Below are 14,660 nucleotides of genomic sequence, written 5' to 3'. Positions count from 1 at the left end.
CTGCTCTTTTTAAGCATGATGTGCACACCTCAGTTCTGCCTTCACTGGGAAGGATCTGGCTATCTGGAGGTCATGGCTAATATATCTGGTTCCCGAAAGCCAGAGGGTGCTGACCACGCCTTCCCCTCGTTTCAGACCCCATGATGAGTGATGTAGCTCTCCTGCTACCAGCTTACCTATCATCGGCTGTAACATGCCCTCGGCAATTTTAATGAGCTGCTGGTAGATCTGAATGGAAAGGTCACTCAGCACCTGACGGTATTCGGTGAGGTCAAAGTTCTTAAGACAGTGTTCGTTCTGCTTTGCAGTGTTCTGAGTCATGAAGCCCTGCAGAGGGAGAGGCGTGCACTATTGAGTTCTGTGGTCTGTTGGGCCCAGCACAACTTCCGGTGCTCCGGTAACTTTAGTCATCTATTTGTTGGGCAGGGGGCCTACTCAGGCCCTTCCTATGTAGATGATGTTTTACAAAACCCTGTCAGTTCTTTGAGGCCTCATTGATGATCCTTGAACTTGAAGGTAATAGAAAAACTCAACATGAGAGAGAAAGCCTGAATCGCTCAGTCCAAATCCCCAAGGCGAAGTGATTTCCCTACAGTAGCAAAACCCAGGTTGGTACCAGGTCCAGAGAAAGGGATCCCTGCTTTCTCACTTTGTCCAGTGCTTTCCCCAATCTACCAAGTCCCCCTAAAATGTTAGATGATGTGCAGCCTCTAAAGGAGTGTGGCCATGGGCCAGATGATATGCTTGTATGAGGAGAAAGTTTATATAGATTCCATCACTGGTATCAGAATTAATAGATGAACTAAAGTGATTTCATAGCTACAGTACTGTGTCCTCTTAGCTTTCTGTATTAATCAGATGAAATAACACGTAAGTTAACGCAACTGCTGATATCAGGAGGACTCATGTGACCAATGTCCTTTTCATTTAGGCCGAGGGAAACCAATAGCAGCCAAAAAGATTAGTGCTCCCGAAAGGGCAACCATCTTCAGCAAGGCCTGTTGTACTGTGTCAAATACAAAGCAGAAAAGGGGGTAATTGTAATCATGAAGATAGAGTCAACCATTCTTCCTTGTTATTTGGACTACATGGATCTGGTTATGCTGTGGTTCAGGTCTTGACCCAGGTTCATATTCTCTGACCCAGAGAATATGAGCACCACAGCCTAACGTAATGGAGTTCTAGGTCCTGTTCTAGCCTTATATAACCTACAATTTAGAATGTGTATAATATTGGGAAAAGTGATGGACCTCAATGAAATAACATTACATGTACTTCTATGCTTCAAGTAAATGCTTGGATATTACAATTTTGTAACAGAAGGCATGTGGTTTGAAATGGCCATTTCTTTAACCTTTGGCCTATCCCTTTTATAATAAAAGCAGGCCATCAAATGAAGTGCTGGTTCTTAGGAGAGAGATGGAGTCAAGCCAACTGCAAAGAAGGTAAGACTGAAAGGGCATATCCTCTTACTAACCAAGGGAGAAGAGTCTGTCAAAATTGGTTCTGGCACAAAAGATGAAATAAAGCTTTAAAAATGGTCGCATTATTTTGGTTTACACTATGTCTTGACCTTGGGAAGGCTAGATGGTGAGATATGTGAAAGGAAGGGGAAGAAAAGTCGGGAAGACTACAGGAACCTGTGAGTGGGTATGTCTGGAACGAGTTGGGATTCTCACCAGAGAAACTAGAATGGAAACAAGCCACATATTACTAGGTCATTGGGCAGAGTGCAGAGCATGGGGAAGTTCTTTCAGGGACCAAAGCTGGGAATGTGAGTTCCAGAAAAAGCTGGGCCTTACAGGTCTGGTGTGGATTGTGAAGTGATGGGTTAGTTGGGCCTCAGGACAAGGAATCCAATTTGGTTAGATGCATGGAGCTGGGCCTCCAGGTCAGTTTGCACACACGTAGTTCTGATTACGGCATGCCTCTTTTCTTGGGGCCATCTTTGTCTATCTTGAAATGGACAGATTAATCAGTTGGCTTAGGAGAGATGGTGACCCAGTAGGCAACTGAGCTTCCTGCCAGTATCTATTGCAGTGGGGCTCTTCTAGAGCTGATATAGAAATGTCAGGTTACAAGAGTTTCATGGATACTCCCAGGGCCTCTATTGATGATGAAAGGTTATGCAGACTCTACTTACATAACCCAGGAGTGCTTTCTGGGGCCCCTTGGGCTCATCAAGGCCTCCTGGAGGCAGATCTACTGTGGCCGGCCTTATTCCTGCTTCCAGCCACGAGGTATGATGAAGTGTGCCCATGGTCTGAGGACCCCAAGGGTGCTCCGAAGACCCCCCTGACCTCTGAGGGGATACAAAGCACTTCTCAACCGCATTTGGATGAAGCAGAAACGCCTCCTGGGTGCCCAGCTCTTCACTCACCTCATCCCCGCTGTACTGCTTCAGACAGTGAAGAAGGCGGCAGGTGTTGGATAACCAGAATGACGTCATCTCAAAGTCATCATTGTGCTTCTGTGAAAAGAAAAGGGCATCCTCAGCTCTAGGTGGCTCCCGTCTGGTGAAACGCTTCCTCAGTACCTCTCTCCCTACATTTCCTACCCTTACCTAGTGTTCCTGAGCAGCCCTGAGGCTGGGCAGGGCACTTGCCAGTCACAGGGTTGAGACCCATTGCTAAGAGGCTGCATGAGTGTTCCTCTGCCACCAGGGATGGTACACAGAACCCCCGTCTTGGTCCCCTGATCAGTGGTGCACATACAGGGACACACATAAAGGACAGGCTGCCTTCCATGGCTGAAGAATGAATGCAAAGCTGAGTGACAGATGAGGCTCTGGGCTCTCGTCTAACCACCTGGGCTCGCTGGCTCTGTTTCTCAACTGCCAGTTATCCAACACAAAGGATGCTAAAGAGCACAACAGCAAAATAGTTTGGTGTCCCATTTATCTAGACGTCAGATGCATCATGGCTTTAACTCTCTAGAAAACAGCTATAAACCCGAACTAGGTGAAAAAGCCTGCTCAGCAACCCAAACAGCTATGAGACAGCTGCTGCATTAAAACTGATGACTTCACACAGCTCATGCTGTCAAGTAAGCGTTATCATTATCAAATGACAGAGTGGTATGAGATACGACAAAAAAAAAAAAAAAAGAAATGAGGTTGAATAGAAAGTGACTGGTGGGGCTGGGACATGCTATTTTAGCTCAGAATTAGGGAAGGCTTTCCTAAGGAAGTGACATTTGTATCAGCCCTAAATTGGCCTAGACTGGCCCAAGATTCCAGCTGGATGGTGCTCATGAAAGAGGGTCAACGCTGGAGACACAAATCTGAGAGCCACTAGCGTGCAGATACATGTTTTAGAGCCATGAGTGAATAAAATTGCCTGTGGAGGGCAATGCAGCTACTGAGGGCAGGAAACCAGGCTGGCTCTGGAATTCTTAGAGCAGCAACTGGCAGCTCAGTGGACCCCAGAATCGTTTCAGACTCAGAGCTTTTGAGAATGGCTTATATCCTGGAAGCAGCAGTGTGTGAGAACTAAAGATGGTCTCTAAAAGCAGTAACACTCAGGACACAGGCCTGCTAGCCGGCAGAAATCCCTCTCACTGAGGGCTCATCTCCCTCAAGAATCTCACCTTCCACTGCCTGGCCCTTGCCCCTGTGTGGACAGACCTCACCTCCCTGTAGGCCAGGCTGTTTCTGCAGTGTCTGCACTACATTCAAGAAGAGCCTTGGGCCTTCAGGTGGCATTCCTGAGCACCTTTAACACCTTGAGGCAAGCCCTGTCCTGGCCCAGGCTGCCTCACCTTGGGAGGTGATGGAATGTCACAGCCCTCCCTGTGTTACCCCCAGGGAAGAAAGCACCCAGACCCTTGGAAAGGTGGAGGGCCTGTGTTTCAGGGGTGTCCCTGAACTTGCTCCAGGGTGAGGACCACACATCCTTGGCTGCAGCAGGATGTCTCCCTAGCACCTCTGGCAGTGGGCAGGCCAAGGCTTCTGTAAGCATTGGGCAGGTCTGGAGGCTCAGCAGGGAGGAGCTGGAGGGCTACCTACGCCAGAGTCCTGGGCTTCCTGCCATTGCTGGGCCTGAGCATCCTTCTCTGGGAACTGCCAGGCATCCCGGTTACATGGATGCTTCTGTGGCTCATTTACCTTCAAAGTTGGAGCCTTGGGAGAATTCACTACAGCCAAACCCAGACACAGAGAAGCAACAGTGAGGGGCTGGCTTCGCTCCTCCCACCACAAACCATGACCTTCTGCAGGGGCTGCTTACTTTCAGGACTTTCTTAATGCCGTTGATGGTGGAGGTCAGCAGGGAGTGCACCTTGAGATCGTCATTGGTGTAGTCCGCATGCCGGATGCACATGTAGAGGATATAGGCGGGGAGACAGGGCACTGCGCCCGACAGCATCTGGGGCTTCAAGTCTAAGGGCAATGACAGCAAGTGGCAAGACTTAGATCTATGGGGAACAGTGGAGGCTGTCAGAATCCTCATCTGAATAGAGATGTTTTCAGTATTCCCCCATAGCTCATCTAGGAATAGATGTCTCAAAGAGGATTGGGAGAGAAGCCACCCAGGGTACCCGAACTCCTGAGCCTACCTACCAGTAGTTTTAGACACTGTGGTTAGAAACACGAACAAAACTACATTCCTCATTATGTGCACCACAGCACTGACACAGGCTTCTGCCCCAGCCTAACGACAGGGAGGAAAGTGCCTGCAGGTTACATAGATGCCTTTGTCTGCGACCAACAGGAGTCCATGGCAAGAGGAAGGCTGAGGACAGGACCTAGCTCCCACATGGGGGCAGGAACTCCTGATTTGTGGGCACCACCACCTCCAGAAGGCAAGGGCTGGCTCCAGAATTAGACAAATTAGACAAATTGTATGTTCCCAAAGACAGGGCCAGCCTGCTGAGGGCTGGGGAGGCTGGAACAACCTGTAGCCCATCAGTTCAGGAACAAATTATCCAGCCGTACTTGCCCAGCCTCACAGCCAAATAGATCAGGCAGGCCCCCCTCCCCAACCCCAGTGCCACTGCTGGGCATGCATCTCTCCAGCCGCTATCCTACTTCTCCCAACTGCTCTCCTCTGTATCCCACAGATACAGCCTGGGCAAGGGCTGCTCTGGCTGGACTGGAAGGGCCTTGTGAGTCCCCCCATTAACTGCAGACTCAGCCTTTTGGCCCTTTCTTGCAAAAGGCTCTGGAGGGACAGGAAGCAGCTGTCAGACCATTTTCTATTTCAGACCATGCCAGGAGAGCCAGGCTTAAGGAAACAAGTGGTGGTAGGAGGCCAGAGAACTGGGGGGAAGGCCTGGTGCAAAGGCAAGATGACAGGTGAGAACGGGGCAGGAGCCCAAGGCCCCAGGGGTCTCACCATAGCTCTGCACTGTATCTCCAGCCCTTCTTCTTTACACTCATACCCTCCCAAACAAGGCCTCGTGAGCCACCTCTAGGCTCAGAATGGCAATGAAGGGAGGCCACCTCCCTCCCACCTGCAGGTGGGCAGTATCCTTGCAAACCTTCTACCAGGCTGGTCCTGGGCTGGGCTGTGCTGCCAGCAGCTCCAGTTGGTACTTGGGTTACACCATCCCTGCTCCAAAGCCTCCATCTAGTTAAATGCCAACTGTAGGCCATAATACTCTTGAGTACATGGTTGACATTTGGGTATTTTATAGGTCCAACAATGGCTGTGGATTGGCCATTGGCTCTAATTAGAATGCCAGTCACATTTGTCCAGGAAAATGTATTTTGTAGGCCCAGCCTTTCAATCCATAACTTCTTACTTCAAGCCTGATCCATGTGCAGATTGCAAACAACTTGTCCTGCCTTGGAATGTTCTATTGTGATTGAATTAAGCTTGTTTGGGCTCCCCAGCTAAATGTTAGCATCTTGGGGAACAGGGACAATGACACTAGTTTTATTTCTCCTCCACAGCAACTGGCCAGTGCCAGGTACCTAACAGGTAGGTGGTTGGTGGTCAAGTTTTGGCATTTGTTTGGATGGGGTATTTTGGAGGGAAGACGACTGCGGGATTTTCCTAGGCAGCTCAGCAGGAGATGACCTTTCCTGGGGCCACCTGAGCAAGGGTCCTCTCATGCTGATGGCAGGGCTTTCTCTGTAAAAACCCTGGCAAATGGCAGGAGGGAGCCACCTGTCTGACACAAGCAGCCTTATTTATTGAAAGTTTCATTCACCAGAGATGAAAGGTTTGTTCCTAATTGCATTTGAACAAGATGCAGTCTGTTTAAGGAAGTTTAAGATAAACTTAGGTCACATTTAATTGCTGGACAACTGTAGGGAGATTAAGCTTTATAAAAGAGCAAAATAAGAAGCGGGCTAGTAAAAACACACAAAGCAAACAGCTGGAGCAAATCAGTTCAAGGCAGACGCCACAATCCGTTCTTCCTGGGTCCCTCTGTCCTAGGCAGTGCTCAGCAGAGTCCAACTTCACTTTCACGTAAGTTTCTCTAAAATAATGCTCGCCTCTCATTTGAACTTTAAATATTCCTGCAAAAGCTACCACTCTGAAATCCTCACATTTGAGAAGGGTTCTGCAGTTTTAACACAGCACTTTCGCCTTTGTCATACTTCACAGCATGGGGCAGGCAGGTCAGTGTCATCACCCCCATTGCACTAAGGCGTCATGGAGAAGGGAGCTGCTGGCTCAGGGTCCAGAGGATCAGACCACCAAAGGTTTCTTCTTTTTCACACAGGACTCTCTCCTCTAAGACTCTTCCTGGCTCTGCAGGGGAGTGCAGGACTGGCTTGGTACAGAGCAGGGAGGTGGCCTGTTGCAGCCAGATGGGGCACAAGACTGGAGAGGAGGGAGCTGGTACGACCAGCAAAGCAGCACTGGGCACAAACCTGAGCAAGCTGCACAGGTGACACAGACTCCCTCCTGGCCCTTGCTGAGCAGCCAAGAGGGACTCAGATGGGCGGCGGGGGCTCCTCTTTTCATAGAGAAAACCTCGCCCTCTTGGCAGCTAGTGTGGAAAGTCTTTCAGTTCTAGGAGCCCAGCTGGGGAAGGGATTCTGAGCAGTGGCTCTCACAGCTGCCTGGTGGCCCTAGGGAGCACATGGGGCTGGGGGGTAGGCAGGCCAGCCCTGATTCAGCCACATGCCTGGATGAGAAACTGCAGATGATCACAGGGACAGTAAAAGCCAACCCTGATGAACTTTGACAGTGGGACCAGGGTGATCCCAGACAGACTGCACGAGCTCAGTGTTCCCCAGACTTTAATGAGCCTGTGTATATCACCTGGCATCTTGTTATGTGCCTTGCAATCCAGGAGGCCTGGCATGGAGCCCGAGATTCTGCATCTCTCACCCCTTCCCAGGTGATGCTGATGCTGCTGGTCCAGGGACCATGTGTGAGCAATGAAATATGAACTTTCATTCTCACAACTCCAAACCAGCGGCATGATTCCCTTTCCTGTGCTCTACACAAGAACACAGGTGAGTAGCACCGCCATGGCCATGTATGGCTAGTTAGGAAAGAAGCCAGGTCTGAACACAGCCCATGTGATTCCAGAGACCACACCCACATGTGCTGTACCACACAGCACTTTAAACTGTAAAGTCCTAACCAAACAGAAGGAATCTGAATCCTTGATCCACTGCTTCCCAGCTGTGTGACCTGGGCAAGTCACTAGAGTGAGTCTCTGTTTCCTTCAGTGTCAAATGAGAAGGCAGCAGTTCTGACTTAAAGGGAGATTGTGAGGATTAAATGGGGATGAGGGTGATGTGCCTGGCAGAGGACCTGGCAACTGGATGTGCTCCAAAAGCATGAGCTGCCATCATTGTCCAAGCACTGTGGCCCATACAGAGCTGCACCAAGGAAACGGGGCTGTGGCTGCTGCTGAGGAAAAGCATGTGGGTGGCTCCCCTCCCACTTCCATCCTATGGGCAGAACAAAGCAGCGGTGGGTCTTGCCATCAAGAATAGCAGCTGGAGACAGCAGGAGCTGGGGGAGGATGAGAGTGGGTGTGGGGAGAGGAAGATGGGGGTGGGCACAAGGGCAAGCAGGAGACAGGGGGTGGGGGCTGTGCAGGAGGTAGAGGAAGGGGTGCAGGGGTTATGCTGGGGATGGAGATGGGAGTGGGGGCAGAAGGAAGGGCAGGCAGCATGGGGTGGCACAGAGGGTCCTGACCTGTCACCAGGTTCCGGATGAGGAGGGCCTCGTCCTCTTTGTGGTACTCCAGCATGCCCTGAAAATCCTTCTCTTTCCGCTGGACTGTGACCTGCCTGTTGAGCTCATGGCGCTTCCTCTCACTTTGGGCCAATGCCTGGGCAGCTGAGCAGGAAAGAAAACAAGAAGCATGGATGAGACTTCCAGCTGTAGGCCTGAGGGTAGCGGGCATCTCTGGTGGGTAGAGGATGGGACCTGGGGCAGGGGAAGGGGCATCTCTGGCAGGTGGAGGATGGGACCTGGGGTAGGGGGCATTCTGGGTTCTCCGTTCTCCGAGCTCCCAATCTCTTTGTGGGGTCTGTTCCTGCAGCCAGAGCCACACCCCAAGTGTAAGTAAGGAGCTCAGCATCCAGCACTGGGGTCCACACTCTGGACAGGGGAGAGGAAAAATCCAAAAAGGCAGCAGGCAGGTTTCAGACCAGAGAAAATCTGTGAAGGATGCAAACCAGCATGATCTCTCACCGCTCCTGCACAGCTATTTCTCTTTCCCTCCTGACTTGTGAGGAAAGGGGATACTGTTTTTCTGGGAAGAGCTTGGACTCAACCTGGCCCACTACACTCAGTTCCCTGTGTATGGCCACCATGCAGTCATCATGACGCAGCTGCAGGGCAAACCCAGGTGTTCAGGACAAGGCCTGGGCACTGTCTGTGACCTGTGGGCAGTGGATTAGGGTGGTGATGGTGATAGTAAGGACACATCCTCAGCCTCTAAATGCAGGTTCAGGTTTAGGAAGCTGCCAAGTGCAGTATTTGCAACTGCATATGATGGTGACTATTTGGGAAGAGTTTCGGTGGCAGGGTTGAGGGTATAAAGGCCTGGTCAACCCTCACACAGGCCTCTCCTCAGCCTCACACCATGGTGGAGGGACAGTGGGCATCCACAGAATTATCCCCAAACGCATCTCAGTGCTGACTGCACACGGGGCACTGTCCTAAGCGTGGGAACACATACAACGGCATGCTCAATCTGTCCCTGGCCAGCTGAGCTAAGGAGACACATCTGTACATTCACGTGGAAACACTATGACACAGCTCAGTCAGGCACCAAGCCAGGAGTATGTGATGTGGGTGCCGGTGGTGGTGGGCTGGAAGGACCCCACGGACGAGGTGGGATGAAGGGTGGGCGAGACTCTCACATCCAGGTTCAAAGGGGCTGATCCACTGGGAGAGGACCAATGGAAGAGGAGCAGGCAAGTGACACCCAGGGTGGGAGGGTGCTCCATGAACTCTGAGTGGCTGGAGGGAGGCTCTGAGTGGAGGTGGGGGAGAGTGTGAGAGGATGAAGGCTGGCAGACAAGGGCTGGGATTTCATTCTGCAGGCAATAAGGCGATGGCAAAGGCTAGACAGTGCTATGAAAAAACAGGACTGGGAAGCTACTAAGCAATCTGGTAACGGGACAAGAACTGGACACAGGTAGGGGCAGACACAGAGAAACATCAGAAGAGAGGGAGTGATAGGTCTTCAGGAGTAAGCAAAGCTTGAAGCCAAGAGACCAGGAGAATGAGAACTGGAGGAATAGCAAATGAGAAATCCCAAGTTGGTGGGCACATGGGCAGGTATGAAGAGATGTGTCCCCCTGGATAGAGATCACAGACATCCCTGCCCTCTAAGAGCTTCCAGTCTAGAGGAGCAGGAGATTAAAGAGGTAAAATGACACCTGTGATCAGGGCTGTGCTCGACATGCACGTGGGGTCAGGACTGTCTAAGACGAGACTCAAGCCCTGGGCATGTGGCTCCCGAGCTGAGGGTGGAAAGATGCAGAGGGGTATCCCAGCTGAGGGTGGAAGGATGCGGAGGGGTATCCGAGCTGAGGGTGAAGGATGCGGAGGGGTATCCAAGCAGTGAGGGACTGAAAGACGGTTCCAAGCAGGGTGACATATGCAAAGAATGACACAGTGAGATTTGCAGCAGGGAGTCAGAGGGAGAGAACATTCTAGGTCTTTCTGGAAGAGTTATTTAAATCTCTACCTGAAGATCCCAGATTGGAAGTTTAATTCTGACATCCCACAGCACGGAGTGAGGACCTTGGGGTCTAGGTCTTTGTGTTACACAGCATTCTTTCACATCAGTCTTGCCTCCCAACTTCAAGCCGTTTGAGCGCACGGACCACCAGGTCACCTCTGCATTCCCCATTCCTCTAGCCCTGCAGAGCCTTGCTCAGAGTAAGCACCCAAACTGGCTGAATTCAACTGTCTTTTGTCCATATTCTGGCAACTGCAGCTGTGTAAACTCATGGGATCTGACTTCTATCGTGTGGCTGGACTAGGCAGAGCCACCAAGAAATCAGTGAATTAGGAAGAATGTGCAGAGGGCAGGGAGCTCACACCCACAGGCGTGGCCCAGTGTACCTCTGCTTCACAAAACACACTCACACCCCTCTACCTTCTAGGTCCTGGGCTTTCTTCATGTAAATCTTCAGTTGCTTTTTGAGCTTCCTCTCATTCTTTTCCAGCTTTTCTACCAGTTCTTTAAGGTCCTGGAAGCAGAGGAAGCAGTGTGAGAACAGACATCAGCCAGGCGTGGGATGGTGGGGGTAAAATCCTGCTTGGAGTAGAGGTGACCAGTGCGGCCCGTGGGCAGCCGTTGGAAATGCGCCAGTCAGGGACGCTGCCTGAAGAGCTGCTCCTCACAGGCTGTTGCCACCTGCTCTGGAACTCAGGAAGTGGGAGATGATGAGTCAGAGTCCATTCTCTCAGTAAGGACACAGTGAGACTCCTCCCAGGTCAGGCTCTCTGGTGCCTTGCTGAATCCCAAGCCTCCCCAAGCCAAGCCAAGCCTTCTCCAGTTGCCATGTCAACCCCCCAGGAGGCATACTCAGCCTGGGAGTCCCAGGGTGGGGCCGGCGGCACCCTGGGAAGGAATGGACAGGTGGAGGTGTGAGAATGCAGGGGGCGGGGAGGTTGGAAGAGCAAGAGGGCAAGTGAGATTATCCAGGGCCCAGAGGCAAAACAGGACACTGGTGCGGCCCCAGTCCCTAGCAGCTGTTGCCACTGGAAGCCCATCAGCCCACTGAGACCTAGGACAGCAAGGCGCTGGGGGAGGAGTTTGCTATCATTAATGTCACCTCCATCCCAGCTGAGCAGTGGTCCTCTGTGGCCAGGGACACAAAGAGGAGAAGAGGAGCCCTGCGCCATCACCATTAGAGCCGCCCTTAGCAACTAGAGAGTGACAGGAAGACATAAGCGAGTGTTCCATGGTGGAGCCTCTACAAACACATTGGGTGACTTCTTAAGATCAGCCTGTTGACAGGAGTTGGTCCAGTTCCAGGGCTGTGGCCATCCCAAGCTATACACCTAGTTATAGATGTTGTTAGGGACTTTATTCATCTTGATAAAGAAGCAAATCTTTAAGAATGCGTCTTGAGACATCTAAAAACCCAGCTTAAATGACAGGAGAGGCAGCAGAGAGTAAAACCTCAGTCAGTGACCTAAGAGCGGCCTCTGTGTGAGAGGGTAGTTGGTAGAAAGGACCCAAGTGTCTGGAGAAACTTGAGCCAGGATTCTCTGTGGCTACCGAAGGTCTCCTGTGAACCCCGAGTTCTACTCAGACTCCGTCTCCCCCGTTAGGTGCCTTCCCAAGCAGCACCAAAGCATGTGACAGCCCTGGCTCCCCGGTTCCGCTGAACTGCCACCCCTGCCTCGTGCTCATATAACCCTGTCCAGATCCAACCCCACTGGATCCTCAGCTACGGCTCTGACTCTTGCAAAGGATTAACCAACATGTGGGGCCACACGACTTGGCCAGCCCAGTGAATGGGGAGCCCAGGGCTGCTCCAGACCGGATCAGGACTAGGACGCTCGTCCTATGACTGCCATCAGTCGAAAGCTCCTCTGTGCGACATTACCAAATCCACAAGATAAAGTATTTCTGATGTCTTTTCCACCATTACTTTGAAAACCTTCACCACACCCTGGGAGGACCGACAATAAATGCGCTAACACCTATTTGCGGCATCTTATACACCAGATGCTTCAAGAAGGAAAGATTAATCCAGTGGCGAGGCTTTGACCCCTGTCTTCAAGAGCTCGGACATCTCAGTCAGCTTCTCAGGAAAGCCCAGAAAATCCAATACTCCTCCCGAAATACTCAAGCAGAGGGGATTGTAAGGATCCATGTCACTAATGGTGGCTTTGTGCTATGACATTCCTGGGTGTCCAACCCCCAATCCCCTACAAATCCCAGAAGGCTGAATTCCTTAACGTACTAAGGGGCATTATATAGAGCTATGCTTTCCAAACTTTGTAGGGTACTAGAACCACCTGGGAATCTTTAAAGCTTGAAATCAACAAATTTAGAACAAATAAAGGGAACACAGTGCTGGCCACAGTGGCTGTAAACTGGTGAAGACACCAAGGCCCAAAGTCCTAAAGCCTAAAATTACAAAAGCTCACAGAATAAATTCAATTCATAATGAATCTTGGAAATGAAAAATGAGTACACCTGAAGACGGCTCTAAACTTTTCAAGTTGCTACCAGGAAGGACAATCACATCCTCCCCTCCACACAGACACCTTCTGGATCACTCCAGCCTCAAGTCGCTTCCCCTGACTTCCCCCACACTCCCCCGGAGGCTGCCGAGCACCCTGTGCTGTGGTTAATTGTGTATACACAGTCTCCTCTCTGCCAGAGGTCAGTGCTTCACCAGGTGGCATACAGTAGGCAGGAATGCTTGCTGAGCCAGCAAACATACATCACCAACAGCCCCTGGAACCTGCCACGGCTGGCTCTCCTTAGGGGTCCCAGCCTCCGTCTGGGCAAACGAGGACCACCACATTCTGGAAGGAATCTCTCAGCAGGCTCCAAGCTGGAGCCCTCCTTCTCCTCCTTGCCTGGCCAGCAGTACAGGCCCCTTCTCATGCTTCAGGGTCACTACTCCAGCAGAGGGGCCCACTGCACTGTTTTCTTTTACTCTCATGGCCTCTTAAGGTAGGACTACCCATGACTTTTCATTCACTGACTCTCCTAAGTGTGGCCTTGGTAGCCCTGTGCTGGTGTGCCATGAGCTGACGCAGTACCTGCACGCTGCACAGCCTTCTTCATAAAATGGTTGTCCACTGCACTACTTGGTCAATGGCCCTCCAGGGAACACGGGCCACCAAATGCATTTCCTAGGCTGCCTCCTCTACCTGGCAGAAGCTGGCCAGGTAGGTTTATTTAATATGGTGCATTTCTTTCCATAAAGCCACCAGGTAACACATGTATATGCAACAGAGAGTGACTTGCAGACAAAGAGAGGGAGAGAGAGGGAGGAAGGGAAGATCACGTGTATGTAAGTGCTATTCAGCTATGGGTCTGGGACCCCGCTTTTCCTCTTGGGATCAACTGAACTGGCCACCCAACCACAGGTGATCTGGTTATAAGGGGAAGTGACAGCCATGGCTGTACTCCTGGACTAGATGCACTGTGGGCACATGAACATGCTGCACTCCGCAGGCACATTCAGCTCCAGAAAGTGATTGGCACTGCTGAGCCCCGCCCTCCGGCTGCCTTCACTTCTGTCTGGGTGCCTTGGTCCATGTTTTTCTTCTCCCTCCCCCTCTGCCAGTCTCCATGGTTTACATCCCCTTCATACCTTCTGTCTCAGCTCAAGCCTCACGTCCTCCCAAAAGCTCACCCCACCATTTATTCTCTTCCTGTAATACTCATTGTTAACTCAATGGAGAATCATGCTTTTAAAAACACTATCTACTTTCTCTTCTTTATTACATGCCTTGCTTCCCCTACTGACCAGTCTGCAAGCTCTCACAGGACAGGGCCCTCTTCCATTTCTCTGGCATCTGCTGGGGCTCCTTTGGTGACTGTCTGCAAAGAGGCTCCCAACAATTTCTTCCACTACTCCTCCCCTCAAGAAGTCGAATCTCTCCCTCATCATATCTGGTTTAGCCATGAGACTGGTTTTGATCAATGGGCAGAAGCAACAGTTAGTTCTGGGACTGAGCCTTAAGGGGTCCTACTGTTCCTGCTTTCATCCTCTTGGAAGCCAGCTGCCAGGTAAAGCAGCTCAGTTAGACCAGTGAAATCTGGCAAGAAGGCAGGTGAGGCCACCCAGCCAACACCAAGGCCCCAGACGTATGAGTGTGGCTGTCTGAGATCTTTCAGCTCCAGTGAAGGGGTCTTGACTGGAGACTTCTAGAATCTCTGTTCCTACTATAGGGCCAAGGGTCATGAACCTTGTCAGTTTTGCCAAAGGCAACCCCTGAACGTGACTTCCAGGACGTGACTTCCCAAAGCTGGGGTCCACTAGACACGGCTACCCACCAGATTCTCATTGGTCAGCCGGGATATCTCCTGCTGGATGCCAAATTCCACCTGGGCCTCCGGGGACAGCAGTAGCGTCTGGCAGAAGGTCTGCTGCTGTTTGTCCATCTCTTCCTTCAGGGCCTCGAGCTGGGACTTGAGATGCTCCACCTCCTCCTCATGCTCCAGGCTCTGGGCCTGCAGCTGAGCCTCCAGCAGCCTGTGTCAGGGAGAGGACAGGTGAGCATGTGGCCCAGGCCAGGGCCCCCATGTGA

The 14,660-nt window shown here is 51.4% G+C and overlaps 1 protein-coding gene and 1 long non-coding RNA gene across 3 annotated transcripts in view; one reads left to right on the top strand and one right to left on the bottom strand.

The window, feature by feature from the left end:
• MYO5B (myosin VB) overlaps positions 1-14,660 on the bottom strand; it is a 401,963-nt gene that overhangs the window by 16,389 nt on the left and 370,914 nt on the right. For both annotated transcript variants that reach the window (XM_033177765.1, XM_033177766.1), the window contains 6 exons: positions 14,407-14,605; positions 10,531-10,624; positions 8,109-8,252; positions 4,227-4,378; positions 2,381-2,470; positions 177-327 (listed from right to left, as the gene is read on the bottom strand). In XM_033177765.1, coding sequence (XP_033033656.1) covers positions 177-327; positions 2,381-2,470; positions 4,227-4,378; positions 8,109-8,252; positions 10,531-10,624; positions 14,407-14,605 — 830 coding nt within the window. The remainder of the gene's footprint in view (positions 1-176; positions 328-2,380; positions 2,471-4,226; positions 4,379-8,108; positions 8,253-10,530; positions 10,625-14,406; positions 14,606-14,660) is intronic.
• On the top strand, positions 309-12,032 carry LOC117063911. The gene is made up of 3 exons (XR_004429161.1): positions 309-397; positions 1,383-1,445; positions 10,601-12,032. It is a non-coding gene; the product is annotated as an uncharacterized LOC117063911 (long non-coding RNA).

The sequence above is a fragment of the Trachypithecus francoisi genome, unplaced genomic scaffold, assembly GCF_009764315.1.
Source record: "Trachypithecus francoisi isolate TF-2019V2 unplaced genomic scaffold, Tfra_2.0 Lachesis_group19, whole genome shotgun sequence".
NCBI lineage: Eukaryota > Metazoa > Chordata > Mammalia > Primates > Cercopithecidae > Trachypithecus > Trachypithecus francoisi.
The sequence above is the reverse complement of the archived record's forward strand: the minus strand, read 5'-3'. Positions and strand labels throughout refer to the sequence as shown.